Source organism: Mobula hypostoma, chromosome 11 (assembly GCF_963921235.1).
Source record: "Mobula hypostoma chromosome 11, sMobHyp1.1, whole genome shotgun sequence".
Classification (NCBI taxonomy): Eukaryota; Metazoa; Chordata; class Chondrichthyes; order Myliobatiformes; family Myliobatidae; genus Mobula; species Mobula hypostoma.
In genome coordinates, this window is record NC_086107.1 from 61493831 (window position 1) to 61520106 (window position 26276).

Genomic DNA, 26276 nt, shown 5'->3' on the forward strand with positions numbered 1-26276 from the left:
CTCAGCTCCATCCATAGAAAGCAGAATTTCCCAGGAGTCAACCATTTCAATTCCTATCCCATGCTCGTTTCTATGTGTCGGTCCATGGCCTCCGCTTCAGCCACAATGAGGGCAATCTCAAGTTGGAGGAGCAACACCTCATATTCTGTCTAGGTAGCCTCCAACCTGATGGTATGAATGTTGATTTCTCCATCTTCCAGTAATTTTCTCTTCTTCATTTCCTCACTCTGGCATCTCACCTATTCTTTTCACTTGCCTATCACCTTCCCTTCCTCCCTTGATCCTAACTCCTCTCCTCTCCTTTCCATCCTGGTGAAGAGCCTCAGCCCGTAACGCCGACTGCTTATTCATTTCCAAAGATGTTGTCTGACCTACTAAATTCCGCCAGTACTTTTTGTGTGCTGCTCTGGATTTCTAGCATCTAAAGGATCTCTTGTGTTTATGGAGGAGGGGAGGAGAAGATGGCGGTGCGATGCAGCGCGCGCGGCCACTCTGAAATGATATCGTATTTGTAAGTAGGGGCCATGCACAATCCTCATTTGATGGAGACAGACGTGAGAAGCAAAGAGGAACACCTGGAGAAACTTCTGAAATGCCTGCTTCGCTGCCGCTGCTACTGTGCGATCGAGAATCTCCAGAGCGGAAGGCCCCAAATCCTCGGCTTTGCCAATTGCCTGTTGCTGGGGCCGGGGTCGAAGCGCTTGGCAGAGATGGTGTTCGGTGCTCGGTGTCGGAGGGCTGGTCGGAGGCTCGAAGTTTTCCAACGGACTCAAGAGTCGGCTGTGGTCGGGTGCTTCCAGGATGCTGCATCGGCAAGTTTGCGGCGCTGGAAGCTCATGGCAGGGAGAGTCTTTTTTCTTCCTTCTACCGTCTGCGTGAGATGATGGGACTTTCGAGAGACTTTGAGACTTTTTTTTATCATGTCCATGGTCTGTTCTTTATCAAATTACGGTATTGCTTTGCACTGTTGTAACTATATGTTATAATTATGTGGTTTTTGTCAGTTTTTTTTTAGTCTTGGTTTATCTTGTGTTTCTGTGATATCATTCTGGAGGAACATTGTATCATTTCTTAAGGCATGCATTGCTAAATGACAATAAAAGAGGACTGCGTGTCCTCATAATCTAATCTAAAAAATACCCCCTGATCTGCTTGAAATCTACTGGTCTTCCAGCACCTGGAGCTGTCTTCTCTCAGTACTCACAGGAGTGGCAACACAGACCGTGTTCTCAAGATCAAGGTTAGACTGGGCCCGCAACCTCCTCATCCAGACAGGAGTTCTACATGAAAAATAACATGGTTCCTAAAACGTGCTGCAGATATATAGAGAATCAATTTCATGCTGCAACAGAAAATTTAAAAAATCACTTTTAAATGCACAGGCATGAAAGCACATTATTCTGAAATCTCTCCATCTGGTGTATGAAAGCACATAGTAAATCAAGACGACAGATGGCAAATCTGTGTCATTTAATTAAATAAGGGTGCACCTCATTTCTTACATACCTTATGACATAGGAGTTATTGATTCCAAACACTGAGTCCATAGCAGCTCTCAAAGCAATCCCATTAATCCCAGTCCCCCTACCCCTCTTTTCTCCCTGCACAATGTTTGCCCATTAATTACCCTTGACTCTCCTTCCACCCAGTTATACCGGGGACAACTTACAGTATTCAATTAACCCACTATCCAGCGTGTATTGGAATGTGGGAGAAAACCACAGCATCCAGGGGAAAGTTATGGGGCCCCAGATAGAACCTGTTCTCACACAGCCCAGCTTGTGACAATTTCCTCTCGTCATTACATTTTCACTCACCATCTATTCATCAAAACCTTGTCATGACAGAGACACTACACTGCTCCACGTCCTCGTGCTTACCTGCATAGCCAGTCCGCTGCTCAGAAATATGCTTCAGCAGTTTCAGCCAAAGCTCTGTGGTGCCATTGGGAATCTTGTCATCCACCAGTATGAAGTGAGAGTGGTTGTTGTCCAAAGGATAGAGAGGGCCTCGTGCTGTCTCATCAACTGTGTAGACTGCTGGCCGGTGCTTCTAATTAAAGGTTAATAAAACTAATTATGAGGATATCTAGAGAAAACCAGGCCAAACCTTTGCCTGTTGTAGATGGATCTTCTATCCACCATGGCTCAGTTGCTAACCTTCAGAGCCCCCCAGGATAACCTTGCCAATATATATTCTTCAACCAACATACACAAACTCATAATGTTTATGGTTTATCATGCACAAATTTGGATAGTGTTTCTTATACCATTTTAGAGGTTTAAACTGGCTGTAACTTATTTATCAATTTCCTAATGAGCTGAACAAGATTTTCTCCCCTTCCCTTGTAGACATATCTATTAACATTTTGTTTTTATATTACTCTGAACCACTGTCCAAAACTCATCTGTGGAAGAGGAGATGTTCCCATTCTCTGTGTTCTGAAGAAACAACTATAAAAAAATAATTTGGATGAAGAGAGGATGACTTCCAGCTCTACTGACCTGCTTTGCTTCTAGCAGCTCATGTGGGAGATCCTGCGTGATGTCACTCAAAGGCCAAGTTCAGAGAACATTCCAACATTCTTTTCCAATTTATTACTTCGCACTTGTATTTCCTAATATAGTATCAGGTGCTTCTGAATTGTAAATGTATCTGAGTAAGGACAAATTTTAACATTGGCCCTGAACACTCACTGGAAAATCTGAAAACTAGTGGTGGGATTTGACTGAGTCCTTCTAGCACTGATAGTGCCAAAGTGCACACAACTGAGGTCTGACTTGCTTGGGCATACCTCAGCTTCTGTACAACAACGTGAACCCACTGGCTCATGTCAGTCATGTTGGGATGGGCTACAGAGAACAGTAGTTATACATTATGGGGATGCTCCACACTACAGCCTGCCCATCAGCCAAGTCTCAGGTACATTTTAAGTAGAGCCTTGCAGAAAGAAGGCATTTCATTTCATACTTTAGCTAAGATCTGGAGCAATTTCCCAGCCTAGGGGTTGCCTCTTCCAATCACTTGCCTTTGTTATGGGAGACCCTATTTGTGATAGGCTCAAATTCTACACCCACAAACACCATGGCGGTAAAGACTTGGACACGGTTTGCATAGTTCTGAATCTATTCCCGAGCCCTAATCACAACTGCTTTCCTGATTTATGACAGAACTGTCAATGAAACTGCATGAATATTGTACTTACTTCTCATAAGTGAAAAAGTGTTCCCTAAAAACTGAAGAGGTAGGAATGAAGGGAAGTAACTTGTTTACATATTTGCATAACTGACCTTAACATTGTTCAAGGCTTCACGGTCAGAAATAGTTCCTAAAGGTGAGATTCCAATTGCAAAGACTTTGATTTTGGTGGAAGTACTAGCCAGTGCATGATCACGGACTGCTTCCCCAATGAGTTTGGTGATTCCTGCCCGCAGACCACTTGTAATTATCCAGGCTCCTACACAGTAATCATGGAGAGATTTATATGTAAATTTCAAGCAGTACAATTATTTCCACTATACAAGAACCTACTAGCTCACAAACTGAAAATCAATTTCCTCCTCATCGCACCCCGCCCCCCCGCGACCAATTATAAATCTTCTGCTCCCTTCACCTATGTGACTTTTCACTGTGGAATTCCAATCAAAGCAGAGAATCGCCAAATCTTATTGTTTCAAAGCTCATTTGACCTTTGTGCCACCACTGCCTTCTGTTTAATTTCACCCCTGTGGGGCTGTATATTAGCCCTCTTTAAGCATATCTACTTTCCCTTTGGAAGTCGTCACACAATTAGATTCTATCACAATTATGGGTAGAAGAATTCCAGGTCTGAAAATCTCTGTATGAAGAAATTGCTCATGTCACTTTTGCCCATTATTTGAAATCTGTGGTCTTGAATTTCCTCCTCTTAACAGAGAGGAAAAAGAGGTTCTTTTTCCTAGTTATATCAAAACTATGAATTTTGAATACTTATGCTCTTGCACTATTGAAATCAGGCTTTGTTTCCCCAGATGCTCTACATCATTTCACTTTCTGATGTAACCTTAGTGAAGATCCTCTCTGAAAGTCTTCACCTTCCTTGTGTAGTATCCAGAGCTGTCTCCAATACTCTGGCTGATGACTAGCCTGGGATTTGCAATGGTTTACACTGATTTATTTGTTTGTATGTTCAATCCTCCTATTTATAAGGTTGCGTGTGCACTATCTGATTTTGTCTTCTCAACCTGCCTGCCGTCATGTGAATTTGCACCCATGGGCTCTGCTTCTTCAGCAGGTTGCACTGATGAAACTACAGAATGGATTATGCCACCTCTCCATGCAGTTTCTCCCAAAGTGATTTCAGCTATGTCTTCTTTAAATTCTACCTGCCATGAGTCCTTGAATTTCGCTAGTCTGCATCCTTCTAAAAGTTGCAGCATAAAAATGTCACTTTTTATATAATACAGTGAAATTTCATATTGTCAACTTAAATTCCGGAAATTAAATATAAATGGCCTTCATTTTGATGAGATAAGCAACATCATTAATGCTGATGCCCGGGAGAAAACCCACTGCAGCCTTCTTTCCAGTACATTCTAGATATTTCTCTGGCTTCTACCCCTTAGCTACCTCTTGTTACTATTCAGTCTTTAATACCACGCGCTTGTTTTCTGAATATGCCTGTTATGAACTACTATATCAAGTGACTTTGGAAGTCCTGCCATACTACTTCTAATGTACCATCTATGATTAAATAACATAATCAGGTCAGTTGGTTTTATTAAGAAAAACTAAAGCTGTTCTAAGAGAACTAAATAATACCCCTGACTAAAATGTCTATTATACTGGTCTGTGGTATTGAAAAACCAAAGAATTCAGATACTGGAATTTTGAAGTAAAAACAGAAACATCTGGATATACTTGACAGGCCTGACAAATGCTACTTGATCTGTTGAGCAGTTCCAGCATTCTCTAATACAATTAATGTCTACACACAACACAACTCCACCACCCATTTTTAAATTGGGGAAAATAGTCTTCTAACTCTCTGTCACCTGGTTTTCTCACAAATTTGAGGTGGATTGAAAGAACTGTGATTAGAGCATCTAATATCTACATTTCAGCTTTCCACTGCTGTCCAAGATGGATCCTATTCTGAGTAACCTGATAACAATCTATGTATTGCATGTTGATTCCTTCTCCCTTCTACAATCTCTTCTTTGCAAACAACTTCTTCTGAGATGACATTGCAAAATGTTCATTCAGTGTCTCAGCTATCCTTTCTGACTCCACAAAGTTACTTGCAACATGGGCACTATAATTTCTTTGAAATAATTTTACTCATGATGTAATTTTGTTTTAAAGGTAAAGAAAGGCATTAATAAATCAGGGCACGGAGTACAGGAAGTAGAATGCTATGTTGAAGTTGTATAAGACATTATACGGCCAAATTTGGAGTATTATGGAAACCTACCTGTAGGAAAGATATCTATAAAATTGAAAAACTACAAAGAAAGTTCACAATGATGCTGCTAGAACTTGAGGACTTGTGTCATAGGGATAGAGTTGAATAGGTTAGGTCTTTATTCCCTGGAGCACAGGAGAATGAGGTATACAAAATTACCTGGGGTGTAGATAGGATAGATGCAAACAGACTTTTTCCACTGAGGCTGGGTGAGACTAGAACTAGAGTTCATAAGTTAAGGGTAAAATGTGAAATACTTAAGGGAACCAGGAGGAACTTCTTCACTCAGAGGGTGGTGGGAGTGTGGAATGAGATGGAGTGAGGATTCAAGTCGACTGCAACATTTAAGAGAAGTTTAGGTAGGTATACCGATGAGGGGGGAATACAGGGCTATGATCCAGGTGAGGGTCGATGGGACTAGGCAGAATAACAGTTTGGCACAGATTAGATGGGCCAAAAGGCCAGTCTTTGTGTAGTAGTGCTATATGCCTATGACTCTATTTTTGGATTCCCTTTTACTCTGCTCGGACTGTTTCTTTGCTCTTGCGGCAGCCAACTTTCAATTATCCCTTGTACTCTCATTACTGAAGCTACATTTAGGCAAGATTTCTAAAAAAAAACACGTTTAGTCTAATTTCAGTTTCTATTTTCTATGTGACTTACAGAGCTCTCACAGCATTTTCCTCCCTGGGATTTTACTCAGAAGGTCTCTGCTTGGCTTTATATGTCTAACATTGTTTAATTGCTCTGTTCAACTCAACTAGACCCCTGTTCAAACTATGAGCATAAACATAAAAAATAAACATAGAAAATAAACATTTTATTTTTATTTGGGTCCAGTGAGATGGAGGAACTGAGCGAAATACATGTTAGTAGGGAAGTGGTGTTAGGTAAATTGAAGGGATTGAAGGCAGATAAATCCTCAGGGCCAGATGGTCTGCATCCTAGAGTGCTTAAGGAAGTAGCCCAAGAAATAGTGGATGCATTAGTGGTAATTTTTCAAAACTCGTTAGATTCTGGACTAGTTCCTGAGGATTGGAGGGTGGCTAATGTAACTCCACTTTTTAAAAAAGGAGGGAGAGAGAAACCGGGGAATTATAGACCGGTTAGCCTAACGTCGGTGGTGGGGAAACTGCTGGAGTCAGTTATCAAGGATGTGATAACAGCACATTTGGAAAGCGGTGAAATCATCGGACAAAGTCAGCATGGATTTGTGAAAGGGAAATCATGTCTGACGAATCTCATAGAATTTTTTGAGGATGTAACTAGTAGAGTGGATAGGGGAGAACCAGTAGATGTGGTATATTTGGATTTTCAAAAGGCTTTTGACAAGGTCCCACACAGGAGATTAGTGTGCAAACTTAAAGCACACGGTATTGGGGGTAAGGTATTGGTGTGGGTGGAGAATTGGTTAGCAGACAGGAAGCAAAGAGTGGGAATAAACAGGACCTTTTCAGAATGGCAGGCGGTGACTAGTGGGGTACCGCAAGGCTCAGTGCTGGGACCCCAGTTGTTTACAATATATATTAATAACTTGGATGAGGGAATTAAATGCAGCATCTCCAAGTTTGCAGATGACACGAAGCTGAGTGGCAGTGTTAGCTGTGAGGAGGATGCTAAGATGCTAAGAGGATGCAGGGTGACTTGGATAGGTTGGGTGAGTGGGCAAATTCATGGCAGATGCAATTTAATGTGGATAAATGTGAAGTTATCCACTTTGGTGGCAAAAATAGGAAAACAGATTATTATCTGAATGGTGGCCGATTAGGAAAAGGGGAAGTGCAACGAGACCTGGGTGTCATTATACACCAGTCATTGAAAGTGGGCATGCAGGTACAGCAGGTGGTGAAAAAGGCAAATGGTATGCTGGCATTTATAGCGAGAGGATTCGAGTACAGGAGCAGGGAGGTACTACTGCAGTTGTACAAGGCCTTGGTGAGACCACACCTGGAGTATTGTGTGCAGTTTTGGTCCCCTAATCTGAGGAAAGACATCCTTGCCATAGAGGGAGTACAAAGAAGGTTCACTAGATAGATTCCTGGGATGGCAGGTCTTTCATATGAAGAAAGACTGGATGAACTGGGCTTGTACTCGTTGGAATTTAGAAGATTGAGGGGGGATCCGATTGAAACGTATAAAATCCTAAAGGGATTGGACAGGCTAGATGCAGGAAGATTGTTCCCGATGTTGGGGAAGTCCAGAATGAGGAGTCACAGTTTGAGGATAGAGGGGAAGCCTTTTAGGACCGAGATTAGGAAAAACTTCTTCACACAGAGAGTGGTGAATCTGTGGAATTCTCTGCCACAGGAAACAGTTGAGGCCAGTTCATTGGCTATATTTAAGAGGGAGTTAGATATGGCCCTTGTGGCTACAGGGGTCAGGGGGTATGGAGGGAAGGCTGGGGCGGGGTTCTGAGTTGGATGATCAGCCATGATCATAATAAATGGCGGTGCAGGTTCAAAGGGCCGAATGGCCTACTCCTGCACCTATTTTCTATGTTTCTATGTTTTCATTTCTGCCTTTATCCTCATTATAGTATGATCACTATTACCAAGAGATTCTCTCATTTCAACATGCTGTTTGTCTAATATCTTTGCCCAGAACTGGTATATCCTGGACTACTTTCTTTTCTTGAGAGGCTAGAAACTTTCTGATTGAAAAGTTTTTTCCTTGACACATTTTCAGAAGTTGGGAGGAAATTTACCTGTGCTTTGAGCAGCTTTCACCAAACCTTTCCGAATAGCATCCCGAAGCCACGGTTTTAACAAAACATTATCTTCTCCTCCAACAATTGACACCACTAGGTTTGGGACTGGTACATTCCACTTACGGGTCAACAAGTCAAATATGACACCTGGGGAAGCGTTACAGGATACCTGCACGAACTAGAGTGAAATATCAAATCATTAACACAACAAAATCACCACAGTCAAATCAGAAAGAAAATAAAATTTCTTCCATTTATATAATGCCTTTAATGCAGGAAAACATCCTAAAGGCATGTAGACATTTAGGCTGATGCACTGTAGCCTTGAACAAAGGGACAGTCATTAAGGAGAGACTCCGTGGGGAAAGAAGGAGATGGTACACGGAATGCCATGGGTTGGGCTTAGTCTATTGAAGGCTCAAGCCAATTATAAAATTCCCAGAACCAAAAGGTAAGCAAGAACATCTGTTATTTTGAAGTTGGATAATAATTTGACAATTACAGCATCCAGGCTATTAAATATCATTATTCATATTCACATAGAAACTTTCTCACAGTTTTGTAATCCTGAAAGTGATGATGTCTGATTATGTAATTTTAAGCTTGGCATTGGCCATCTTTCAGATTGTCATGGTCCGGATCAGGTTCCCTTTAAATTGACTTTGTTTGTGTTACGATCTGGACCGTTGACTCCCTGTTTTCTTTTAATTCCCCGTTTTCCCATGTCCCTCGGGCTTGGTGATTAAAGGCAATTTACTCTCGACTGAACCGGCAGTTTATAAGTCTCCGGCTTCAGCAGTTCAGCGCGAGAGCGTTATGGAGCATTATTAACGAAGTCACTGAAGCTAGTGTGAGTCAATGTCATCTGGCCAGAGTCAACTAAGTTTCTTGCTGGAACAAGCCTAGTCTCCTCCCGAAGCAAGTGCCAGCAAGCCACCTTCCCTTGCCAGAGCAGGTCCATCAAAGTTAACCCACCGGGGTGAGTCAAGAGACTGCCACGGCTTGGAGCGTACTTATGCCCAAATGTCCATCGTTGTGTGGTCTCCGTATCCATGTCCTGCATCTAAAAGGGGTCCCTGCCCTGAACCCTGGAAGGGTCCTGACCCTGTGTCAAGAAGATTCCCGACTCCGTCCTGTGTCTAAGGAGGATTCCCGGCTCAGTGTTTTATGTCCCGTGTCTGAGTCTGTCCAATGAATAAGAAGAGTCCCGACTCCATATCTTGTATCAAAGGAGGAGTCCCGGCTCAGTGTTCTATGTCCTGTGTTTGAGTTCCAAGTTCCAAGTATCAAGTCCAAGCTCTGAAGTTCAAGTATCAAGTCCTGGCTTTGAGATTCAAGTATCAAGTCCTGGCTCCGAGGTCCGTGTTCCGAGTCCTGGCTCCAAGGTCCGAGTTCCGAGTCCTAGCCCAGACCCTGAGTCCCAGCCTAGTCCAGGGCCTGAGTCCTTGTCCATTACGCTTATTCCCGCTTCCGCTTTGCTCTCTCCTTGATTTCTCACTGTTCTATCCTTGCGTCATGGCTTTCCTTGTAATTTATTAATAACCACTATTTAATTAACCCTACAAAACACGTTTCTGTCCTGCATTTGGGTCCACCCTTGCTCCGCACTTGTGACACAGATATAACAACCTATTTGAAACCAAGAGACCCATTAGGATGAGTTTATTTGCTTAGTGTTGATACACCAAACACAATGTTCATTGAAATATTTTCTAGTGGTCGCCAACCAATCGATCGCAATCGACCAGTCGATCTTTGAGACTCTCCCAGTAGATCCCAAAAAAAAAAGAAAAATAAATACACAAATACATTATGCCTGATAAACCTTCTGATGCAAAAGCAAATTTTATCCCTAGAGTGCATATGTGAGTTGTTTTTAACCCACACTTAGTTGCTTTCCCTGGTTATTGTGCTTCTCTTTTTCCACTGCCCAGCGTCGTGCATCACATGTGTGCTGACATCATGTGATTATTGCCGCTGTCTGTTAAATTTCCATGGAGCATGGGAGAGCTGAGAAAGTGTTTAAGATAAATGAACAAACAGGCAAACTGTCCAATGGCGAAAGAAAACAACACGTGTGAGTAAAAATGATTCACTTATGCATTTATGAGGGATTCTAAAGATGCTGGAAATTCAAGCAACACACATCAAAGTTGCTGGTGAATGCAGCAGGCCAGGTTGCATCTCTAGGAAGAGGTACGGTCGACGTTTCAGTCCTGAAGAAGGGTCTCGGCCTGAAACATCGACTGTACCTCTCCCTAGAGATGCTGCCTGGCCTGCTGCGTTCGACTTTGATGTGTGTCACTTATGCATTCATGGCTTAATTAGAACATTTCTCAGTATAGCGCAAACCTCTGCCGAGGAGTAATTGTTGAAATCTGTAATTCAGATAACGTAATTGCAAAATACAGTCCTCATTGGCATAAAAATTTGATCAACTTTAATTGGTTTTGACTCTATTATGCTGTTATTTATATTACGTCAGTTATGCAAAAGTTTGATCAGTTGTACTGCTTTTTCTTTCTTTCTTTCGAATGTTTTGCCTTTGATAGCATGAACTCATGTTTAGCATTTCGGCTAGTGTGCTAGTAATTAGCATTAATTTTAGTTTTTACTGAAAAGTTAGTGCCTCCCTCTCTCTTTTGATTTAGCTGTAGTATTTTTTTCAGCGTAGCTTGTGCTGCATCAAAGTGACCAATTAGATTAGATAAGAGTACAGACTGTCGCAAACATCAATATACGGCACTCGCTGGTGATATCCTGCAAGGCCGCTAGCTGGCATGGTGGAGGCTCCACGAAAGAAGGCAAAAACGTACAAATTCCATCCAGAATGGGAAGAGGAATTTCTGTTTACCTTGGTGAAAGACAAGTGTGTATGTATGTTGTGCCACCAAACACAAGCACTGACTAAAAGAGGGAATCTGGAGCGACATCACAACACCAACCACCAGAAATTTAAAGACACCTACTCCCCAAAGAGCGCAATCTGTGCCAGGAAAGTTGAGGAGCTGAAATCGGGGTTGAAGGCCCAGCAATCGTTTTCCACAAAACATGCTGCTCAAAATAAGGCTGCTATTGAAGCATCATTTCGTGTAAGTCACCTTTTGGCTAAACTCAAGGAGCCTTTTACAGATGGCAATTTTTTCAAGGAAGCAATGGCCACTACCACAGAGACTGTTTTTAATGACTTTAAAAACAAAACGACATCAAAACCGCAATACGTAATATACCGCTTGGCCCTGCAACAGTGACAAAGAGGGTGGAGCCACTGTCAGCGGACGTAGATCAACAAGTGTTAAAGGACTTATCACTCTGTGAATATTTTTCACTACAGTTCAATGAATCCCTGGATGTAATGCAAACAGTTCAGCTTGTTGTATTTGTCAGAATGGCTTTCCAGGATTTTACAACAGAGGAGGACTTCCTCACTCTTTAGCACTTAAAGGAGAGAATGAGAGGTGAGGATATTTACAATGAGTTTAAAAAATATATCAGTGAAAATGACATCCTCATTCATAAACTGGTGGCAATTACTACTGATGGGGCCCCAGCAATGCGTGGTGCGTGCGTTGGTTTTATAGCACTGTGCCGTAATGACCCTGATTTTCCTGACTTCCTGAATTATCACTGTGTGATTCATCAGCAGGCCTTGGCTGGGAAGGTCATGGACATTTTTGTCATGTAATGACACTGGTGGTCAAACTGATAAACTTGATTCGAGCAAAAGTGCTTCAGCACCGCTTATTCAAGGCATTGTTGGATGAGCTCGATGCCACTTACGGAGACATACTTCTTCATGCTGATGTTCGGTGGTTGAGTCGCGACAAAGTGCTGCAATGATTTGTTGACTTGCTGCCTGAGATAAAGACTTTTCTGTCAACAAGAAATGAGGAGCACGAGGAACGGTCAGATGATGCGTGGCTACTGGATTTAGGGTTTCTGACAGACGTAATGGCTAAATTAAACGCACTTAACAACGAGCTCATGGGAAAAAACCGACACCTGCTCCATATGTTAAGCGTAGTAAATGCGTTTAAGGCCAAGCTTCAGTATTTGGGTTTCAAATTTAAAGAATGGGAGGCTGACACACTTTCCCAATTTGGAGAAAATGTTACAGGCCATCAAGGACAAAGTGCTTTTCGCCCTGAGCAGTACTGTGCTTACCTAGACAAACTGGCAATAGAGTTTGATCAGCATTTTGGGGAGATAAACGTCATGAAAAATATTGCTGAATTTATTTCAAACCCATTTCTGTCGATTGATATAGAACAGATAGCAGCCAAATTCCAGCAAGTATTTGGTGTGCCAAGTGATATTGAAATGGAAATAATTAATTTGCAAAATGACATCAAGCTTAAAGCAAGATCAAGGGGCGGTGACTTTTGGGAGCTTGTTAGCAGGGAGAAGCTTCCTCATCTCACCACATGTGAACAAAAAGTCAGTGCCTACTTTGGGTCAACTTATCTGTGTGAAATTGCATTTTCACAGATGAAAATTATTAAATCTAAGTACAGGAGCTGTCTTACTGACAGACACCTCACAGACTGTCTCAGACTGGCTGTCTGTAGTTATGAGCCAAATTTCAGGGAACTAGCAGAAAGTATTCAGCCCCAGTCATCACACTGATGTGCAACAGTCAATTTTTATTCATTTATTTTTCGTGTTGAAATAAAATTAAATAATGAAACTTAGAATTAAATGTACAAAGTACTGTGATATTTTTAAAGAAAGACAGCTATGGCCTGTTTGATATGCTAGTTACAGTGTTTTCTTGGTTGAATTAATTTGAAAGTTTGACAAAAGCATTTTATGTAATTCAAATACAATTAGCCCAAATAAAAGGCCTCAAGTTGGAAGTACAATCTGAGCTGTTTTATCTCTAAATGATTTAGTAGGCAGATCTTGCCTTTCACTGAGGCCGAAGTAGGGGATCTTGGGCTTAAAAAGGTTGACAACCACTATTCTACGCTAATTGTATTACCTCTTTTCCAGTACAGAAACAAGATTGACATGGGAAACAGGTGGAAAATGGCCATGGGATATCTTCTTATCTCAAACCATCCACTAAAAAATTCATGATGGATTGGGAAGCTATGTGAGTTATAAGCATTGGAGTTTAGATATGTTACTCTTCTGGAGAACCATTAATCTTTTTACATTAAATAACAAAATCACTCCCAAGAGGAATGATCTGAATAGGTTTAAAAGATCGAAGTTCAAAGTACATTTATTATCAGAGAATTATAAATAATACAACCTTGAGATTTGTTTGCTCACATGTAACCACAAACCAAGTAATCCAAAAGAACCCAATTAAAGAAAAATAAATAAAAAAAAAGACTAACACCCAATATGCAGGAGAAAAAAAAGCACAAATCATGCAAACAATTGAAGTAAACAACAACAAGTCCTCAGATCCAAATTTGGGTTATCAAGGAGTCTCTAATCCAATTGGTTTTGTTCCATACCTTGCCATACTTTTTTCCAAATCCAAAAAATTCAATTTCTCCGGTGTTGCAAATGGATTCATCTTTTACAGGATCTTCAGCACTATGAACACTGTATCTTTTCATTGTTCGTTCCTGTCCTGTGTCCTCTATTTCTTCCATTTGAGAGTACAGACATTGACATGAGCTCTCACCACTAAAGAAAAACACAAATAAGCCATTACAAATACAACAAGCTTGCTCCAAAACTAACCTTCCTGCCTGGATTGGCTTGCTTCATGTTGTCATTTTAAGTCATGTGATGGGATCACACACCGGAGAGTTTAGATCAGAGTGTGTAAACCACACAATGGTCTAAACAAAATGCAAGGATTTAAGATTGTATTCCATTTTCAGACTGGAACAAGGCTGTTCTGGTTTTGAGGACGCAAGACTATGAATGTTAAAACCTGGAGCCATAAAGAGCTGGAGGAACTCATCTGATCAGGCAGCATCTGTGGAGGGAAATGGACAAATCAGCATTTTGGAGTGTGATACTTTATCCTGGACATCTTCAGGTATGACTTGAATAGTAAATCCTCCAGTGGTGGGTCAAGCCCTATGGATCCTACTTATTTATTAATGGCAGCTAACAGACCTTCTCAGCATTGCTACTAGAGTCGATGTTATTCTGATATTACATTTATTTCAAGATCTACAAACATCTATGCTTTCTAAAGTACCAGTTAGTCTTCACATAGGCCTAAATTTACAGCACATATGGAAGCCATTTACCCCAGAGGCTTGTTACAGGCCTGTTATCTGTTTAATCCCATTCATTCTCCAAAAAAATCCACTTTAAATATTTTATATCAAGAAGAAACGTAGAGTGATGTGTTGTTGCTTAATGTAATCACAGTCGCTGTAGGAACTTGTCCCGCTGTGTGTGAGCTGTAAGTCATTGCAATCAGAGGAAAATTAGATAATGAAACAAACGGGGCTACTTACTTTACTGACTCACGTTAAATTCACGTATCTACTTGTGTGCAACTTGTTCCCACCTCTTATTTTTAAAACACTACACACCCATCCCTTTTGATAAGTATCCTTTTGTGATAACCTTAAGTTAGGAATCCAAAGATTCGCACCAAGTCCGTACATAAGCACAGTATTAAAGGAGTCACATCCAGATCTCTTGCAGTTTGTCAGGATGGAAGGACTTTCTGGCTGGATATAGTGATGATGAATATTCCTTAATAGCGACACTGCTTTGTGGCTAAGCAACAGTGGGAGCATGTTGGCTTTGGTGAGTGACGAGAGAAGATTAGCGAGCCGTTAAGTTATGTTCTCTTGAACACATTTTGTAGCAACACATTTGACCCTAATGTAGGATCACTCAAATTCAACTCACGATTAATGGGTTAATCATTTAAACCGCAGTAACTCCATGCATCCGCAAGAGGGCCACAACCTTGTTGTGATTCAGAGCATTGCGTGCCTCAATGACCCAGAGAACCCTGCTGGTTGGAGTCAGGGCTTTATGCTTTGGCTCAAGGTAGGGTCACCCATGCCAAACAGGTCAAAGGGTAGAGGCCAGACTAAGAGTGGTCCACTGGTCCTCCAGGTGCGGGGGGAGTTCGGCTCAGGGCAAACAACCCTAAACGGTTTTTAAAAATTGTTATGGAAACAGCAATGAAGAATCCTTCTACATCTGAGTGTGATGGTAGTCCTGAGTCCTCGCCCCAGATTTGCAGGACTGACAATAGTGAAGACCAAGAGGAACCTGCAGGCATGATGAAGGAAGTCCTGAACACTGCCGGAGATGGAGTTCCTTCATTGCTGCCCTAAACGCCAGCAGCATAATGGACAGTAAATAAGCACTATAGATGGCAAGGAGGCTGTCATTTCAAATTACTACCGAAGAATTTGTGTGCTGCTCAAATTAATGTGAGTTTATACATGATGCAAACTTATCAACTAACACGCACACACAAACGCTCTCAACAGGAAGGCTCAGATGTGCTCCTGCTGATATACACCTGGCCTGTCACGAACGTACAGGCAATGCAGGACACAAGATCTGTAATTTTATAAATGCAGTCATTGTATCTTGGATCTATGCACATGAGATGCAAAAAGGAAATGTCCCAAAGATTTGCATTTTGCTGTGCATTTCTTGTAAATTGCACAGGTGCAGCATCGCCAGGGGAAATAAATTTGCATCCCTTTTGTTTGACCTTTGCAGTCACTTTCCATGGTGCTCAGACAATAAAGGGACAGTGGGTTATTACATTTTTGCAATCCACCTTTTGAAAAGAATGAATCTGGGAGGCAAATGACAGTACAAATAGGCGCAGAGACAACACACTTTGTTCTCAATTAGAACAGTTAGATTTGACCATCTCATTTTCTCAAGGAAATCAAGCTCAAGGAGTTAATGCAGACAATATTTTGTATTATGTGGGGAGGGGGGGAGTGGTTGTGTTCCAAGAAAACAACCAATAATTGTGATTTTCTACAATGTGAAGCCCCATTATCTGAGTAAACATGAGGAAATCTGCAGATGCTGGAATTTCAAGCAACACACATAAAAGTTGCTGGTGGAACGCAGCAGGCCAGGCAGCATCTCAAGGAAGAGGTACAGTCGACGTTTTGCGCCAGGACCCTTCGTCAGGACTAACTGAAAGAAGAGCTAGTAAGAGATTTGAAAGTGGGAGGAGGAGGGGGAGATCCAAAATGATAGGAGAAGACAGGAGGAGAAGGGATGGAGCCAAGAGCTGGACAGTTGATTGGCAAAAGGGATATGAGAGGATCATGGGACAGGAGGCCCAGGAAGAAGGAAAAGGGGGAGGGGGAAAAAGAACCCAGAGGATGGGCAAGGGGTATAGTGAGAAGGACAGAGGGAGAAAAAGGATAGAGAGAAAAAGAATGTGTGTATATAAATAAATAATGGATGGGGTACGAGGGGGAGGTGGGGCATTAGTGGAAGTTTGAGAAGTCAATGTTCATGTCATCAGATTGGAGGCTACCCAGACGGAATATAAGGTGTTGTTCCTCTAACCTGAGTGTGGTTTCATCTTTACAGTAGAGGAGGCCATGAATAGACATATCAGAATGGGAATGGGACGTGGAATTAAAATGTGTGGCCACTGGGAGATCCTGTGTTCTCTGGCGGACAGAGCGTAGGTGTTCAGCAAAACAATCTCCCAGTCTGCGTCGGGTCTCGCCAATATATAGAAGGCTACATCAGGAGCAGCGGACGCAGTATATCACCCCAGCCGACTCACAGGTGAAGTGTCGCCTCACCTGGAAGGACTGTTTGGGGCCCTGAATGGTAGTGAGGGAGGAAATGTAAGGGCATGTGTAGCACTTGTTCTGCTTACAAGGATAAGTGCCAGGAGGGAGATCGGTGGGGAGGGATGGGGGGGACGAATGGATAAGGGAGTCGCGTAGGGAGCAATCCCTGTGGAAAGCAGAGAGCGCGGGGGAGGGAAAGATGTGCTTAGTGGTGGGATCCCGTTGGAGGTGGCGGAAGTTATGGAGAATTATATGTTGGACCTGGACGCTGGTGGGGTGGTAGGTGAGGACAAGAGGAACCCTATTCCTAGTGGGGTGGCGGGAGGATTATCATTATCTGAGCATTTGTTGTGAAATACAGGCTGAAACAATACACGTTATTTACTATCCTCTCCTCAGACATTTTTTAAGAGTGATCTAGTTTTCAATATCCCAGATTTTTTTTGTTGTGATTTTGAATTTTGTAAGGGTGTATTTCCACTACCCAAGCAACTATAATGCAGGGCTGCCTCTTTTATTATTATACAGACAGAAGAGACTGGAAGATACTGGAATCTGGAGCAACAAACAATCTGAAGGAACTCGGTGAGTTGAGATGCATCTACAAGGGGAAAGGAATAATTGATGTTTTGGGTCAAAATCCTGCATCATTAAGTATATTTTGAATTTTTAAAAAAAGTTGATGAAGGTACTCACTAGATAATAAGACCATAAGATATAGGAGCAGAATTAGGCCATTTGGCCTATTAAGTCTGCTCTACCATTTCATCATGACTGATCCATATCCCCAGTCTGCTGCCTTCACCACGTATTCCTTCATGCCCTGACCAGTCAAGAATCTATCAACCTCTGCCTTAGAAATATGTAAAGATTGGCCTCTGTGGCAACAAATTCCACATATGTTAAAATGGCTAAGGAGCTTCAGTTACAAAAGGTAATGAAACAAGCTGAGTTTCATTCTCACAAATGAAAAAAAAAAGTTTGGATAGAAGCAATCAAAATTGTTGAGGGGTTTAATTGATGTAAACTATTCCTCGAATGTAAGGACATTGAAAGAACAATCAGCAGAAGAGGGCTAGTTAAATGAAATACTCTATCAAAGGTGGAGGGAAAAAAGAGAAAAATCTCATTCAGGTGGATAATAGAGGCATTGAGAACCAAGGCCCTGCATATCTATTGACCGATTCATATAGATGAGTTTCTTTCATCATCAAAATAACTCCTGCTGTTACTGGAAAGCACCCGTTGCCAACAAGCAACAGGGATATCACAAAGAGGTGACTATTTTCTTTTCTGACTTCAGGAGGAGAGCTCAAACAGGCATGGAACCAAGGGTATAGGGAATAGCAGTGAAGAGGTGAGGAAAAATGAGAAAATAGAGGGGAAGATAAGGTTACACCCTGGAAACAATGGTCAAAGAATGATAGTACTTACTAAGAAATTGGGATCGAAAAATTGGAATGTAAGCTAGTGAAACAAGTTCGAAGAGGGGACAAGGAATGCAAATGTTTTCCATACCCACCCCCACGCCCCATAATGGGGGTTTTTGTCCATAGAAAAACATAGAAACATAGAAAACCTGCAACACAATACAGGCCCTTGGGCCCACAAAGCTGTGCCAAACATGTCCTTACCAAAGAAATTACCTAGGGTTAATGTTTCTGAGCTCCATATAGCTGTCCAGGAGACTCTTAAAAGACCTTATTGTATCCGCCTCCACCACCATCACCGGCAGCCCATTCCATGCACTCACCACTCTCTGAGTAGAAAACTTACCCCTGACATCTCCTCTGTACCTACTTCCAAGCACTTTAAAACTGTGTTAGCCATTTCAGCCCCGGGAAAAAGCCTCTGACTATCCACACGATCAATGCCTCTCATCATCTTATACACCTCTATCAGGTCACCTCTCATCCTCTGTCGCTCCAAGGAGAAAAGGCCAAGTTCACTCAACCTATTCCCATAAGGCATGCTCCCCAATCCAGGCAACATCCTTGTAAATCTCATCAGCACCCTTTCTATGGCTTCCACATCCTTCCTATAGTGAGGAAAACAGAACTGAGCACAATACTCCAAGTGGGGTCTGATCAGGGTCCTATATATCTGCAACATTACCGCTTGGTTCCTAAACTCAATCCCACAATCGATGAAGGCAAATACACTGTATGCTTTCTTAACCATAGAGTCAACCTGCGCAGAAGCCTTGAGTGTCCTGTGGACTCGGACCCCAAGATCCCTCTGATCCTCCACACTGCCAAGAGTCTTACCATTAATACTATATTCTGTCATCATATTTGACCAACCAAAATGAACCACCTCACACTTATCTGGGTTGAACTCCATCTGCCACTTCTCAGCCCATTTTTGCATCCTGGAACCTCTGAGAGCCCTCTGCACTATCCACACCTCCAACTTTTGTGTCATCAGCAAATTTACTAACCCATCCCTCCACTTCTTCATCCAGGTCATTTATAAAAATCACACATAGTAGGGGTCCCAGAACAGATCCCTGAGGCACACCACTGGTGACTGACCTCCATGAAGAACATGACGCATCTACAACCACTCTTTATCTTCTGTCGGCAAGCCAGTTCTGAATCCACAAAGCAATTTCCCCTTGGATCCCATGCCTCCTTACTTTCTCAATAAGCCTTGCATGGGGTACCTTGTCAAATGCCTTGCTAAAATCCATATACACTATATCTACTGCTCTACCATCATCGATGTCTTTAGTCACATCCTTAAAAAATTCAATCAGGCTCATAAGGCATGACCTGCCTTACACAAAGCCATGCTGACAATTCCTAATCATATTATGCCTCTCCAAATGTTCATAAATCCTGCCTCTCAAGATCTTCTCCATCAACTTACTAACCACTAAAGTAAGGCTCACTGATCTATAATTTCCTGGGCTATCTCTACTCCATTTCTTGAATAATGGGACAACATCCACAACCCTCTATTCCTCTGGAACCTCCCCCATCCCCATTGATGATGCAAAGTTCATTGCCAGAGGCTCAGCAATCTCCTCCCTCACCTCCCACAGTAGCCTGGGGTACATCTCATCCTGTCCTGGTGACTTACCCAACTTGATGCTTTCCAAAAGCTCCTGCACATCCTCTTTCTTAATATCTACATGTTCAAGCTTTTCAGTCCACTGTAAGCCATCCTTACAATTGCCAAGATCCCTTTCCGTAATGAATACTGAAGCAAAGTACTCATTAAGTACCTCTGCTATCTCCTCCGGTTCCATACATACTTTTCCAGTGTCACACTTGATTGATCCTAATCTCTCATGTCTTATCCTCTTGCTCTTAACATATTTGTAGAATGCATTGGGGTTTTCCTTAATCCTGTCCACCAAGGCCTTCTCATGGCCCCTTCTGGCTCTCCTAATTTCTTTCTTGAGCTCCTTCCTGCTAGCCTTATATTCTTCTAGCTCTCTAACATTACCTAGCTTTTTGAATCTTTTGTAAGCTCTTCTTTTCTTCTTGACTAGATTTACAACAGCCTTTGTATACCATGCTTCCTGTACCCTACCATCCTTTCTCTGTCTCATTGGAGCATACCTTTGCAGAACTCCACACAAATATCCCCTCAACATTTGCCACATTTCTTTCTTACATTTCCCTGAGAACAGCTGTTTCCAATTTATGCTTTGAAGTTTTAGCCTGTTAGCCTCATATTTCCCCTTACTCTAATTAAACGCTTTCCTAACTTGTCTGTTCCCATTCCCCTCCAATGCTATGGTAAAGAAGATAGAGTTGTAATCACTATCTCCAAAATGCTTTCCCACTGAGAGACCAGGTTCATTTCCCAATACCAAATCAAGTACAGTCTCTCCTCTTGTAGGCTTATCTATATATTGTGTCAAGAAACCTTCCTGAACATACCTAACAAACTCTATCCCATCTAAATCCTTCACTCTAGGGAGATGCCAATCAATATTTGGGAAAGTAAAATCTCCCATCACGACAACCCTGTTATTATTACACCTTTCCAGAATCTGTCTCCCTATCTGCTCCTCGATGTCCCTGTTACTATTGGGTGGTCTATAAAAAACACTTAGTAGAGTTATTGACCCCTTCCTATTCCTAACTTCCACCATCAGAGACTCTGTAGACTACCCTTCCATGTCTTTCTCCTTTTCTACGGCCATGACACTATCTCAGATCAGCACTGCCATGCCCCCACCTCTTTTTCCTCCATCCCTATCCTTTCTGAAGCATCTAAAGCCTGGCACTTGAAGTAACCATTCCTGCCCCTGAGCCATCCAAGTCTCTGTAATGGCCACAACATCAAAGCTCCAAGTACAGATCCCCGCCCTAAGCTTATCTGCTTTGTTCATAATACTCCTTGCATTAAAATAGACACATCTCAAACCCTTGGTATGAGTGTGTCCCTTCTCTCTCACCAGCCTATCCTCCCTCTCACACTGTCTCCAAGCTTTCTCTATTTGTGAGCCAACCGTCTCTTCCTCCGTCTCTTCAGTTTGGTTCCCACCCCCCAGCAATCCTAGTTTAAACTCTCCCCAATAGCCTTAGCAAACCTTGCCGCCAGGATATTGGTGCCCCTGAGATTCATGTGCAACCCATCCTTTTTGTACAGGTCACTCCTACCCATAAAGAGGTCCCAATGATCCAGAAATCTGAATCCCTGCCCTCTGCTCCAATCCCTCAGCCACGCATTTATCCTCCACCTCACTCTATTCCTATACTCACTGTCACGTGGCACAGGCATTAATCCCAAGATTATTACCTTTGTGGTCCTGCTTCTCAAATTCCTTCCTAACCCCCTGTAGTCTGCTTTCAGGACCTCTTCCCTTTTCCTACCCATGTTATTGGTACCAATATGTACCACGATCTCTGGCTATTCTCCTACCCACTTCAGGATATTGTGGACACGATCAGAAACATCCCGGACCCTGGCACCTGGGAGGCAAACTACCACCCGAGCTTCTTTCCTGCGTCCACAGAATCGCCTGTCTGACCACCTAACTATAGAGTCCCCTGTCACAGTTGCCATCCTCTTCCTTTCCCTACCTTTCTGAACCACAGGGCCAGACTGTTCCAGAGGCACGGCCACTGTTGCTTCCCCCAGGTAGGCCATCCCCCCCAACAGTACTCAAGCAGGAGTACTTATTGTCAAGGTCTAAATCACAATTTTCTCCAATGAGAAACCATATCATCTGGGCACGTGATAAGAAATAAGAGTTGAAAAAATCTGTACTTTTATTTCTACATAAATCCTATAAGAGTGAGTTTTGTTCTGTTTCTCAAAGTGTCAGGGTAGTGATTTGTTAAATTGTTATGAAAATACAACTGAATCACAAATGCTGGTTTTGCTTCGTCAGATGTATATTCAACTCCACCCTCGAACTACTTTGTCTCTGGAGTGGTCAAACACATTAACTAACCATTCCAAAGTGGTAGCAAGATATGTGTGATAACTGGCCTCACCATGAGTACCCACACCCAAACAAATATTTAAAATTCATCACCTTCAATGTAAAATTTCAATATGTTCTGGACTCAACTGTACCTTCCCTCTTGAAAAGAAAACTATCAAAATGTAATTACAAGGAGATCTATTGCATGTACATGTTACAAGGCCTGAGTAACTGCTTGCACACCTCACTGATTATAATCAGGTTGATTAATCCATGTCAAACATACACCACCTACATACCTGTGCTAAGCTATGCACTGACCAAGGCAAGGTAAGAAAGGATACTTAATGTAATATATGTGTTGCAGCAATACTTTTTGGATACTTTATCATGAATGTTTTGAATATTACCAATTACATTTGGGAAGGTGGGGGCAGTTAACAGGTAAGTGGGGAGCAACACACACAATGCAGCAGGCGACTGCACTTCTTCCTACGATGCTGTCTGGCCTGCTGTGTTCCACCAGCATTTTGTGTGTGTTGCTTGAATTTCCAGCATCTGCAGATTTCTTCAGGTTACAGGTGAAATCAGTGGGGGAATGGGAGCTGGTGCTCTGTGAGATAGTATGAACTCAATGGACTGAATGGTCTTTGAAAAGCAATTAGGCACTGCATCCAACCATGTGAACTGCTTGAGAACTTTGATACAAGCTTTAGAAGAACAACAGATTTTAAAGGGATCTATGAGATCTTCAGCTAATTGTTACTCTTCAAGAGAAAGGGCAGATTTGCAAATAAAGGTAAATTTAGAGAAAGTTAAATATGACCGTGTGCATGTTTTCCTGTTACTTAAGTGCCTCTAGACACTTGAGTAATAACTAACTCTTCACCTCATCTGCCCTTCCTCCTCCCTTTTCTCCCAGGGTCCATTCTCCTCTCCCATCAGATTCCTTCATCTCCAGTCCTTTACATTTTCCACCAATCACCTCCCAGCTTCTCACTTCATCACACCCTCCCACACCCACCTGGCTTCACCTATCATCTTCTAGCTTGACCTCCTTCCCCTCCACCCACCACCTTATTCTGGCAACTCCCCCCTTCCTTTCCAGTCCTGATGAAGGGTCATGGCTTGAAGGTGGACTGTCTAATTCATTTCCATAGATGTTCCCTGACCTGCTGAGTTCGTCCAGCATTTTCTGTATGCTGTTTTGGACTTCCAACATCTGCACAGAATCTCTTGTATTTATGACTAAGAAATTGCTTATTTTATAAAATTTTAACCCTTTGATTACTTTAATGATAGGTGTGAGAAATAATTCAGGAGAACGTCAGGTCCCTGGGGAAAGCAAAACTATGTTACATCATTAATGCAGGAGATAAATAAATAGTGTAGAAAGATGCTGGGCTTTTCTTGTGTGTATATTCTAGTTTATTGGCACGTGCACTCACTGAAAAAATTATTGCAGTAGGCAAAAACAGTTTAATCAGCCAAACATCCCCAGCTTCCTCAGAACCTCAGAAAGTGCAGAGATTGCACTTTCTGAGGAAGCTTAAACAAGCATCACTCCCCACTAATGTCTTAACTACATTCTGCAGAGGTGTGGTTGAGAGTGTGCTGACCTTTTGCATCACAACCTGGTACTCCAGCTGCAGTGCTGTCGACAAAAAAGCCTTGCAGAGGGTGGTTAGGGGAGCAGAGAAGGTTATCGGGGTCTCCCTACCTTCTGTCCAAGACCTCTTTCAGAGTCGATGCCTCCAGAAGACACGGTACATTATTAAAGACCCCTCACACCCTCTCCATGAACTGTTTGTTCTTCTGCCATCAGGCAAACGTTACAGGAGCATCAAAACTAAAACCACAAGGCTACAAAACAGCTTCCTTCCACAGGCAGTCAGACTGCTAAATAGCTGCTCTACCCGACTCTGCTTTTGGACACTTTTAACTCGTACTGGACACTTATAACTTGATTTTAACTGACATGTGGCTGTTGTGTTTTACTATTTATTGTTATGTTTATTATTTAGTGTTGCGTTTGTTATGTTATGATTGCACTGCTCCTGGGAAACGCTGTCTCATTCTGCCCTGCAGAGCTGATGTACGGTTAGAATGTCAATAAAGTTTTTTGAATCTTGCATTTGAATCTCCCTTTAACCCAGAGATGTATTTCACTTGAAAATATCCATTGCTAGTTTCCATTCCAGGAACAACTGTGGTTACTGCTGTTACGTAACATACTCAACACTGATAGCATGCTTACATAGCTGACATCATATTTTGATGTAATGTTAAATGATACTAAATTAAATAAAATATTTCACTTACTTAATGCTGAGTTGTGAACCTAAATTCTTCTCACATTCTTCTTTATTAACACACATGTTCTGTGAAGAGAGGGGAAAAATGGTAGAAAATTAACAACCAAAACTTCCCAATGCTTGAATGTCACCGATAAGAACTTCAAAATCTTACTTGCTCATTGGGCTTGGATAAGAAGAGAAATTATATACTCTTGAAAAGAAAATCTAACTTCCAGCTTTGATGAAACAAAATACATAAGACAATGCTGATTCATGAGGACCATTTCATATCAGATTCTTTTGATTAAAGGAAACTGAAATTAAAAGTTATGGTCAACAGTTAAATTACTTCTTCATTGGTTTCAGGGAAGTTGATTTTATCAAAGTTACTGTGCTGTTTGCACACAGATGTAAATCAGGCAGGAAATGAATCAAATACACAGTGTATTAGATTAGGGCAACCTCCAAGAGGACCACCTTGTCACAGGATTTGGTGGCTTGCATACCTCAATGACCTGAAGAGCTATTTTGGCTGGAGTCAGGGCTTTATGCTTGGTAGGGTCACCAATGCCAAACAGGTCAAAAGGTACAGGCCAGATTGAGAATGGTCACCAATCCTCCAGGTTTGAGGCTTCAGCTCAGGGCCAACAACCCTAACTGGTAAAACAAAATTATTATGGAAACAGTGGGGAAGAAGCCTTTTACATCTGCACCTGAGTGTGAAAGTATGGACAGACAGAGACGGAGGACCTTCGTTGCTGCCCTAATTGCCTGAGGCATAACAGGCAGTACTTAAAGTAGATTTGGGCATACTTGCTTGGTATGTGCACAATGTTCCTAAATCAACCTTCTACAATAAACCCAGGCCTTTCCCTGAATTAATGCTAACATTTTCAAAGTTCCAGGAAATGGAAATTCAATAGGAGCTAACACAGGGAGCACTTCTGGGCTAAAATTCCATAGGCTTTTGGGCTTCAGGAATACTAGGAGAATACCTGCAGAATTTCCATTCATCCAAAGGAATATAGTTTTTAGTTTTCATGCACATTCTCCTTCCTGCAAAAGACTCACAACATGCCTTTGTTTCCAAAGCCAAGGGTTTATGTTAACTCCTATTTAGGATCTAGCTATTTATCAGTCATTATACTCTAATTGCAATGTTGCTTTTTTCATCAAGACCTGAATCTCTAGTAGGTATGTGTGGTTTCAGACTATAAAGAGAATAGGAGAAACGATGCTAGTTCGTGTACATAACTGCCACATGGGTTAGGGAGTTAGCCTGTATTTTCAAATCTTGGATTCTATCACTTAATAGTGTTGTCTGTAATCAAGCGAAGGCATCACGATTCAAACGATCAAACCATCCATCCATCACAGCTGCATTACCTGCCTCACCTGTGGCACAGCTTGCAGAAGCCAGGTAAGACACAGGTAATCCTGAATCATAGAGCAGAAACACAGAGCAGAAACCCTCCTTGAAACAGAGGGACTGCTTGAATAAAGTCACCATTTTATAATTCACTGCTCTGGAAAATAGGCATTTTTGAATTAATCTACAGTGACAACTTAACTCATTTTTTTTTCCATGATGGATTTCAATCCTACCTAAAAGAGTCACTGAAATACATCCTTCATTTATTATTTTGATGGTGGCAATTACCAATTTTAAAAAATTGTTTGACAACTCTGTGGAAGTAATCTCAATCTGAAACATCTT

The 26276-nt window shown here is 41.9% G+C and overlaps 1 protein-coding gene across 1 annotated transcript in view; it reads right to left on the bottom strand.

Annotated features, from left to right (window-relative positions):
* Window positions 1–26276, bottom strand: part of trpm5 (transient receptor potential cation channel, subfamily M, member 5) — a 132978-nt gene that overhangs the window by 78475 nt on the left and 28227 nt on the right. The window contains exons 2-6 of the mRNA XM_063063233.1: window positions 24585–24643; window positions 13619–13793; window positions 8148–8328; window positions 3291–3457; window positions 1881–2052 (exon numbers count right to left, since the gene is read on the bottom strand). Coding sequence (XP_062919303.1) covers window positions 1881–2052; window positions 3291–3457; window positions 8148–8328; window positions 13619–13793; window positions 24585–24643 — 754 coding nt within the window. The remainder of the gene's footprint in view (window positions 1–1880; window positions 2053–3290; window positions 3458–8147; window positions 8329–13618; window positions 13794–24584; window positions 24644–26276) is intronic.